This window comes from Pogoniulus pusillus, chromosome 1, assembly GCF_015220805.1.
Source record: "Pogoniulus pusillus isolate bPogPus1 chromosome 1, bPogPus1.pri, whole genome shotgun sequence".
NCBI classification, from domain to species: Eukaryota; Metazoa; Chordata; class Aves; order Piciformes; family Lybiidae; genus Pogoniulus; species Pogoniulus pusillus.
Genome location: NC_087264.1, coordinates 28367020 through 28376841, shown reverse-complemented (window position 1 = coordinate 28376841; position 9822 = coordinate 28367020). Strand labels below are relative to the sequence as shown.

General features: G+C 43.0%; 1 protein-coding gene across 1 annotated transcript; it reads right to left on the bottom strand.

The window, feature by feature from the left end:
- Nucleotides 1-265: 265 nt before the first annotated feature.
- On the bottom strand, nucleotides 266-9763 carry JMJD7 (jumonji domain containing 7). The gene is made up of 8 exons (XM_064146216.1): nucleotides 9684-9763; nucleotides 8849-9002; nucleotides 7686-7939; nucleotides 6440-6496; nucleotides 5932-6027; nucleotides 4262-4338; nucleotides 3000-3159; nucleotides 266-873 (listed from the first exon to the last, which is right to left on the bottom strand). The coding sequence occupies exons 1-8, from the start codon at nucleotides 9748-9750 to the stop codon at nucleotides 785-787; spliced, it is 954 nt and encodes a 317-aa protein (XP_064002286.1). The 5' UTR covers nucleotides 9751-9763; the 3' UTR covers nucleotides 266-784.
- Nucleotides 9764-9822: the final 59 nt, after the last annotated feature.

Below are 9822 nucleotides of genomic sequence, written 5' to 3'. Positions count from 1 at the left end.
TTCACAGAGAGAGTGATTTGCCATTGGAATGGGCTGCCCAGGGAGATGGTGGAGTAACTGTCCCTGGAGGTTTCAAGAATAGACTGGATGAGGCACTTAGTGCCATAGTCTAGTTGATTGGATAGGGCTGGATGATAGGTTGGACTGACTGATCTTGGAGGTCTCTTCCAACCTGGTTGATTCTATGATTCTATGTAGCTTAACGTGGAAAACAGCCAGCATTGACTTTTGCATGTCCTCCTAGATAAAGAAATTAGTAGACAAGTAAGCTTTTTAACTGACCTTTTATTGAAGAAGTTTCTCACCAACACCACAAATACTGAACTTAGTGAATTGGAACCGGGCAGGACTTTTGCCTTAAGCAGAGTGCATGTGCTGGACTGACACAGCCTGATGCACAGGTGGGTGGAGGAGCAGATTCCTCCTTGTCTGCTTGGGCTGTTATAAAAACAATCTGTAGATCTGAATAAACAGCTGTGGCTCCCGCTCTGGGTTTCCAAAACTTGGATTACTTCCCTTCGGGTTCTGTTTTACTCACCATCACTGAGGCAACACACAAAGACCTAAAAGTACCGTTATCAAACTTACAGACAAGAAAAGATCTGGCCAGTTGATCTGGACTCTGAAATCAAGTGAAATGTCCATGATCTCTTTGACAGGCATTATTGAGGATAATTTAACATTCATCTTTTTTCATCTGAATCATGTTTGCTCTCCAGTCACAGATGCTGATGCTTGTATCCCATCACAGAGAGAGATCACAAGTTTGAGTCCCTCACCTCTGCTATAATACTTCCACAGCTTTCATGAGACAGTCTAGTAGCTGATAATAGCTGTACTTGAGGTCATATTCCATGTCATACCAATAATTCACTGAGGAGACAAAGAAAAAAGAAGCACTTCTAAGGCTAGAATGTAATGATTTGCAAATACATTCATAGATTCTTTTACAGAGTTCAACTGGGACAGGCTTCTTCTTGTTACTGACTGAACTTTGAAATGAGAGAATCTTTGACTATAGCCAAAAAATACTCTAAGTAAACACTAGAGTTCTTGAATAGTCCTGCTAATGCAACTATGTCTTAACCCAAACCAACTCTTTTTCAGGCAGCACACTGGAGAGTCCTTGAAGCAGAAGCTGGTAAAATGTTTAGGCAGTGCTTTAATTCTGCTTCTCATTTTAATTTTGGCATATGTATCCTAGAAAAAAACAAGCCAAGCAGTACAATATTGTGCCAATGGTTTGTGGAGGAGGATATACTCTAGCTTCAGACATGCACTTAGAGCCAGAGAATATTGATTTTCGAACTGTACAGACTATAGCACAGTTAACAGACTAGAGAATAAAGAAGCTCATCAACCGTTTAGCATTTCTGATAGAAAAAGAGAGTGGCCTGGGCTCTGCAGTTGGAAACAACTCTACATTTTCTAAACGATCTTTAAGGACTGATGCAGGAGTACTGGGAAAAGAGGATCAGAAACACTGCTTTACTGCCAGCTTGGCTTTTTATCACACTACAGCAAATACTGAAAAAAAAATTTTAAAAAAGGTGGGGGAAGGGCTTGCAATATTTGCAGTATTACACAAATGCTAATGTTATGTTGTCTGAAATATTGTATTTACTCATTCTGTGCAGACAGGACTGTTGCAGGTAAAGGACAGCAAAAACTGTTCTTTCTCAAACCTGCAAACTGTGTGCATGTGCTAGTTTGAAGCTAGCTAGACTGTTTAGGTGAGAAGAACGAGATTACAGGCTGTGAAAGAGAAACAATGGTGATGTCTACTTCACTCATAGGCTTGCTGAGAGGTATAAGAGCAAGAATCCAAACATAGATAAGGCATTCAGACACTGTCTGGGCTTTGAGATGCATTTCTCTCTAACCTCACCTTCTGTCTCTCTGATTAATCCACTTGCTTCCTAACTCCCCTGGCTGACCCTCCATTCTTCCTTGGGCCACAAGGCAATGTCTGGGGTAAGGTAGAGGGATGGGAGAAGGCAGAAGGGCAGCTGGGAGCCCCTCCTGGGGACTCAGATTTCTGGGGGTGTGTATTGTGTTTCTGTATTACCTTTTACCTTGTGTATTTCTGTATATAACTGTATATACTGTAAATATCTGCTTGTATATTGTGCTAGCTGTAAATACAAGCTTCATTCAAATTTCCAGAGCCAGATGAGTCTAGTCTGGGTGATTTCCAAAGTGGGGGGGAGGGGGGGCAGAGAACATGCAGGGGGTTTTGTGCAAGGTACACAGATGACCAGCTTGCAGTTAGCAGGCTCAGCAGACAGACTACTTAGCTCCATGTCAGAAACAGAAACTGGATGAGGATCACTGAAATAGCTATCCTTCTCCAGGCTTGACAACTGGAAAAGGCTTCTTCTGCTGCTACATCTCCAGCATTTGCCAACAATAATTTGAATTATAAGCAAAACAGAGTGCAAGGAGGTAGCTCCATGGCATCTGCCAAGATTGTTATTTCCTCCTGATCTTAAAGGGACTTTGGGTCTCATTTGTGCTTTGCAATGGGATATCTAGCTGCACACTCACAACAGTTCCAAAACATATTGATCAGGGGGCTGGAACATATAATCTATGAGGACAAGCTGAGAAAGTTGGGGTGATTCACTTGGAGAAGAGAAGGCTTTGCAGAGATCTTATAGCAGATTTTCAATAATTGAAGGAAGCTTAGAGGAAAGATGGGGAGGGACTTAATCAGAGAGTGTAATGGCAAGATGATTTTAAATTGAAAGATTAGATATTAGAAAGATATTAGAAAGAAATTCTGTACTGTGGGGGTGGTGAGACACTGCAGCAGAGTAGTTAAGGATGCCCCTTCCCTGGAAGTGTTCAAGGACAAATTGGATGGGACTTTGAACAACCTGGTTTAGTGGAAAGTATCCCTGCCCATGGCAAGGGGGTTGGAACCAGATGATGTTCAAGGTCACTTCCAACCCTAACCGTTCTATGATTCTATGGCACCTGGAAACACTGTATTTTACCTGCTATACAGCCATGTGACTGCTGGACGTGATGGAACCAGAGAGAAGGCAGGTATAACATCTCACCAGCTTTCACTGTACACTGCAAAGGCTTTGCCTGAGCATACTCTGGATATAGTTCCAGATTTGGGTTCAAGGGGTCTAGGGGGATCCAGGGCACCTAAAAACAAGAGGCGTGTATATGTTAACTGGCTCTGGCAAAAAAATCCAGCAAGTCTCGAGAAAAACAACTGCCAACCAAACCTAGTAGGTTACAAACTATGTATTTTGCCTGGCAAACAAACACACAGCTACACAGCTTTCCACACTAAACTGGAAACAGGTTAAGGATGCAAAAAATTGTCTCCTTCGGCAAAGCACTGCTAAGCAGGAAAAAGGTGCTAAATGTCAGCCACAACATTTCAGTCTTGTGGCATACTTTCAGAACACCTCCCAGCCCTTTAAGTCTCTTGTTCCTCCTACATTCAGAACTTGAGTATTTTATCTGCACCACTCTTTCATTTCTGCTTCTAAAACTCTTTGGTCTAATTTTATTGCCCGTAGCTAAAACCTCCCTTCCTGCTGCGAAATCCCTCCTGCCTACATTCATTTCTTCTATGCTCTACCTCAGGACTCCACTTTACTGTGCTACAGGAATGTTCCCATAAGATTCCATGAGCATTACTCTGGAAATAGAATAAAAACACTAGCCTAGGTTCAGCTGTGATCATTAGTCACACATTGAAGAGGCAAAATGAGAGACATCAAAATGAGAGACAAAAGGCTACTGAGTTTTTGTAAAGTGCCTTCATATCAGTACATTTTAATCAAATAAATATTGCTACTACTAAGAATACATCATTTATTCCTTGAGACAGATACATTTTGTTGCACTGGGTGACACGGCTGTAGAGCAAAATTGAGTCTCGAGTAGACAGCCAAAAGAAAGTGAATGCAGAGGAGTCTATTTCAGTCTTAATGACATCAATCCCTTTACTGCTGATTCATTGAAAAGTTCTTTACTGAATCTATTTGTTCAGTGCAAGGTAGACAGTTTATGGTATTAATGGTTGGAGGAGTGCAGTAACAATCTTTTCTAGAAGCTGGGTATCCTTTGTGAATAGTAAGTGAAATATCTTGGTGTTATTTTTCCAGTAATGATGGATTTCTAAATACCAATCAATATGCTCAGTTTGAAGGCTCAGCAGTCCCCAAACCAACTTCACTGCATTGATTGTGTTCTTTATATTCCTCTTACCTTGTGTGCTTTATATACTTCTTACCTTATCTGCATTTTTCTCATCCACAATTTCGAATGTGCCATCTTCTGATACGCGGTAAGTTGCTGGCTGGTAGAGCTCTGGAACCACAGAACTAATTAAATGACACAACTCAGAGCAGTACTTGGAGAAACTAATGGCAAGGCATGTCAGGCTTTCACCAAGTATGAGAAAAATTAAGACAAGTCTATTTTCAAATTACTGTTCTTCTCTTTGCCCTTTTCTATTTTTATCTAGTTTCTTAATTAATTTATTTTTTAAAGTCAATCTGAATACAGAACTGCCTTAGTGTTTGGAATTTCAAACTTCTTCCTTCACAGGAGTGATTGTCCTCAAAACCCATTTTATTCCTGGTTCAATTTTGTTCCTATTTTGTCTTGCTTCTCTTTCAGAAGTAATAAAGGCATCCCTGGCTTACACATCATTCTATATTTTGGTGCTTCAGCACATGTGGTTTTCTAAGACCACCCTTGAGAGTTTCCTTTAACCTGATGCTCAAAAAGATGAGTTGTCTTTACTACAGGCTACAAAAAGTAAATGTTTTCTCCCTTCTTTGCATTAATAGCAACTTGTTTTACAAAGCATGAGTCGTGTATTTCTACATTCACATACATATCACACCATCTCTCCTCTCAAGAAAGGCTGAGACAGATGGGATTGTTCATTCTGGAGAAGAAAGGGTTCTAGAGAAATCTTAGAGCAGCCTTTCAGTGTGTAACAGTGGCTTAAAAGAAAAGAGGGAAAGACTTTACCAAGGTTTCCAAGTGAGAAAAGGGTAGTTTGAGGAATATTTTTTTTTTACAGCAAGAGTCATGAGACATTGGAATAGGTTGCTCAGAGAAACTGTGGATGTCTCATCACTGACAGTGTTCAAGGTCAGGGTAGATGGAGCTTTGAGCAGTCTAAGAGAATGGCAGGAGGCCTTGACTAGATGATTAACTTAAAGGTCCCTTCCAAACCAAGCCATTTATGATTCTATGATTTCAAGGCTGCTAAGAAAAACAGTATAAATAAAATACTGTAGCAGGGCACATATCTAGGTAAATTTTTATTTGTGTCCAATAGCACTCTGCATTCACTTAGTCTGAAGGTTTGGAAGTCAAGGAATGGGAAAATAGAGTCTTACTTTATGAGGCACAAAGTTAAGCTTTCCATCTTCTAGGTGACACTGTAATATAACTACTACTGTGCAGAGAGGAAAGCAATATAAAGAAAACAGGAAATGGGCAATGTGAAGTAAAGCTCCCATTAGAATCTCTTTGGTTTTCCATTTCTCCAGCTTTCAGAGATTCAGTTAGTAACTTAAATATTAAATTACAACTTATTTTTCATCTTCCTAGGGAAAAGAATGAGAGGCAGAATGCAAACCTGTTAAACATCAAAGATGCCATGCTACAATTCTGACAGAATGCTTAAATAATTTAAATGTTGTAAAACTGAAGAGGCTGCCACAAGTATTAATGAATCTATTACTTTGCAGGGCTCTGACATGTCAGAATGTTTGTATTACAAGCTACCTGCAGCACAAAACAGAAGAGACTTCTAGTTATGTTGGAAAGTGTTAATACTGCCTAAACATCAAAATGTTGTCTCTGCTTCCTCTTCCATATCTTCCAATATTTTAGTCTCTCCTCCTTCCAACCTCCAGACACACTGCACAGTAAACCATGTACCATATGGGATGAAGGGACGGTCACTTGGTGGATGCAGTAGAAAATGTTTCTCTCCAGATATCACACAGTACAAGTTCTCATAATGATCTTTATGTACTAGGATTGAGGGCGAAAAGAAAAGAAAAAAAAAAGAGAGAGAGAAAAATCAGTGTTACTTACTTTTCTACACCAGAAACTATAGCAATCTTAAACTGGCAGTTTGTCCTGGCATCATCAGGCTGCTTCCTCCCTCTTGCAGCCAGTGAGAGTGGAAAGTAAGAAAGTAGTGTTGTAGCAAATAACATTCAACAAAGCTAATTTTCAGTGCCTAGCCTAACACAACACCAGGTGAATTCACTCAGAGACACAGAATCAAGAGGCTGAAGTGCAGAGGAAAGAGGTGCAAAAAAGCACCTTAAAGTACAACTGCCTTGTCAGGGAAAGCACAGAATCCTACTGAGTTCCTACTGAGCCACTAACTCAAAACAAGACCACTTAAGAGAGATTTACAGCTCTGTACAATACATACAAGATGTCACTGCAGCCGACTCCCCAAGCCAGAAATTCACAGCATCAGGCTTCCTCCCTGCATGGTTAGAGAGCAAAGCAATGTTGGCAACAAAAACTGAGTGTCCCTTTTAAAAGCATTTAAAATAATTTTCAGCTAATGTCTCCCAAAATCTGTTCTTTAACTTCCTTCATAACTATGACAGGTTTCATTGCAAATAGCACTCTGTGAGCAACAGCAACATCCTTCATGGGTAGCCAGAGCTGTGCCTATTAGAGTCCCTGACATAGTTAGCATCCATTGCCAAGTCAATGGGTACACTGCTTTGTTTCCACAGTCTGAACCCCTAAGACTTAGCCTGCAGAGAAACTGCAGCATGTCTGTGTACATGTCCACCTTTTATGCCTCTCCTATGAAGACAGGCTGAGTTGGGATTGTTCAGCCTGAAGAGGAAGCTCTGGGGAGACCTTACTGTGGCCTCTCAGTACTTATAAAGGGGGTCTATAAGAAAGATGGGGACAATCTACTCAGCAGGGCCTCTTTTGACAGGACAAGGAGCAATGGTTTAAAACTAAGAGGGTAGATTAAGACTGCAGGTAAGGAAGAATTTGTTTGCAGACAAAGGATGGTGAAACACTGGCACCGGTTACCCAGAGGTAGTGAAATTCCCATTCCTGGGAACATCTGAGGTCAGATGAGGCTCTGAACAACTTCATCTGGTTGAATTTGTCCATGTTCATTGTGGGGAGAAAGGACTAGATGATCTTTAAAGATGTCTTCCCACTCAAACTGTTCTATGATCACAGTAAATCATTTTCATTGATTTTTAAAGGAAAGACACAATGTACAATAGGAACCAATTGAAACAGACCAATGTTTAAACAAACTGCTGTAATTTCACCAAAAGTGGTGGGGGCTGTGTGGTGTTTCACTCCTTTGTTATATCAGCTTTGATAGCAACAACATGAATCCACATTGAAACATGACTCTAAACCAAAGAAGAGCCAAGGAAGTGCTGTGTGGTACTGTCACCACATCATTTTAACTGTGATGATCCAGTTACACAACCAAGATACTGATGCTAGAGTAATGCAAACCCAAAATTTGGATTACTCTATCATGAAGTATTTTGCCACTTCTACTTTCTACAGGGATGAAATCAAACTGAGCTGTGATGTCCAGAAAGAGAACATTAACCTTGTATCCAGCATGATTGTTGTAAAGCTCCATACAAAACATATACTGAATGCAGGAGAAATAGGCTTACCAAGTGCCTCACTCATCCATGGTATGTCAGGCTGCACATCAGAGATAAGTTCAGGGAACTCCTCAGTGAGGTTTGAGCACTGCTTCTGCACATAGAAGACGTTGGGAGAGGTCACCTTCTTCTCCACAATGTCCAAAAAGTCCATGAAAGGCATTTGGCGCTCCTCTGGCATGACAAAACGGTCCTGAAACACCGCATCTGCATAACCATTTGGTGTTACTGCCACACTGACTACCTTGGGACCTACTACCTCCCTGCAAAATAAATCAAAGGTTTATAGCCAGACCTGCAACTGCCCCATATATGGACACAGATTACTTTTAAAACAACATTTAATGGGCAGCAAACATCAGAAGCCTGGCTTTCCACAGATGGATATTTCTAAACTAGGTTTTCTACTCAGCAGAATGGACTCACATTCTGCTTCAACTGATCCCCGTGGTCAAGGCAACTGTAGTACTTTTTGTACCTCCGAATTCTCTCCTAATAGGTGAGTTCACAAAGGACCTGCCTTTCGCTCTGTGCAGGCAGAAGGCCCTCTTCAGCCACTTCTTTTCATGAATCTTGGCACATCTTGATAATTTGGAAGACCACTCAACTCAGACAAATCAGAGTGGCCACATGCTCAAAATCAAACGAGGGAGAAGAGATGGACGGAGAGCCTGACAGTACACACGTCATGAGGCTAACAGCTCTTAGTTCCACAAGAAATCTACCTTTAAACACACAGATAACCATCAATCTCCTCTTAAAAAGAACTTTTCCTTAAAAATGCAATCATAGAAAAAACCTCAATCAAGGAGCATTTTAGCAAAAAACAAGGTGTGCTCAGTCACAAACAAGTCCATCGCTTTTCACAGCACTCCAGCCTCACTTCAACTGCAAAGTTACACGGTGGATCATTGGCCAGAGCACAGCAACCGGACTGGCTTAGACAACCTATGCTTGTCAGTTGTACACACCCACCCTTTTGACCCCATCAGAAATGGACAAAACACTACTTTTGCAGGAGGAATCCTCTACGTGAGTTTTGGACATGCTGGTGGGACTCAACACCTTCATAGCGAAGCACAGAGGAATCTGAGCTATTCTTATGAACAAGGGCCGTTTACTGAGATCAACCAAGGTTAATTAGCAAGGGCTGTTCTGAAGCTCACTCATACCTGAGGTATGCCGAGGTCCATTTCTTCAGAGCTGGCCAGTGGCTGATAGCATTCTGAATTATACAAGGTCTGTTCGGACTCACCCAATCTCGATAAAACTCCAGCGGGGACGGAGGCCTATCAAGGTAGGGTACGGCCTCCAACCACCCCAGCTCTGTCCAGGCAAAAGACAAAGTTTTACTCAGCTCCTGAGAGGAATACGTTCTGCTGTCACCTGGGCCACAAACTTCACACCACAGGCACCCATCTGAAAGCATCAGTGTCCCTTGGCTCCAGAAACTGCACTGTTTAAAGCTGAAGCCAGCTGGGGAAGGTGCCAGTGCCACATGGGTAGCTTAGGTCACCTCCCAGGTACTCTCTTGCCAGCAGTCACAGAGCCATGCTGTGGGCCCAGAGAGGAATGGTCATGAAGGACACACTTAGCAGTCGCACCTCTGATACAGACACAACAGCAGTAACTCTGGGAGCTAGAGGAGTGCTTTGCTATTTTATACGTAGGAAAATAGACTAAAAGGGCTAATTTTCTAGAGTTCCATTTTCTTCATGCGACGGCCTTTGTGCTGCTTCTTCACCTTGGACACATTTAGGTGAAAAGAGAGCCGAACGCTCCAGCACAACCCGCGCAGATGCACTTGCGGATGCTGCGGCCCGGACAGGGTCACGGCAGCCGGAGCTCGACTTTTCCTTCCCACAAAGCGGCCTGGAGCACGCGGAGAGCGCCAGGCCCGGCCCGGCCCAGCCCCCGCCCGCTCCCGCACGGCTGTTACAGGCGTGGCCAAGCCCCGCTGCCTCCCGCCCTCTTCCCGCTCGGCCGCGGCTCCCGCCCGGCGCTCACCGCGGGCCTCCCGCGGGAAGGCGGCCAGGCAGCCCCTGACCGCCCGCAGCGCCGCGCCCTCCGCCATGGCGCAGCCGGGCCGCTGGCGCAGGAGAGGAACGGGCCCCGGAGGAGGCAGCGCCGCCCGCCACGTCCCTCC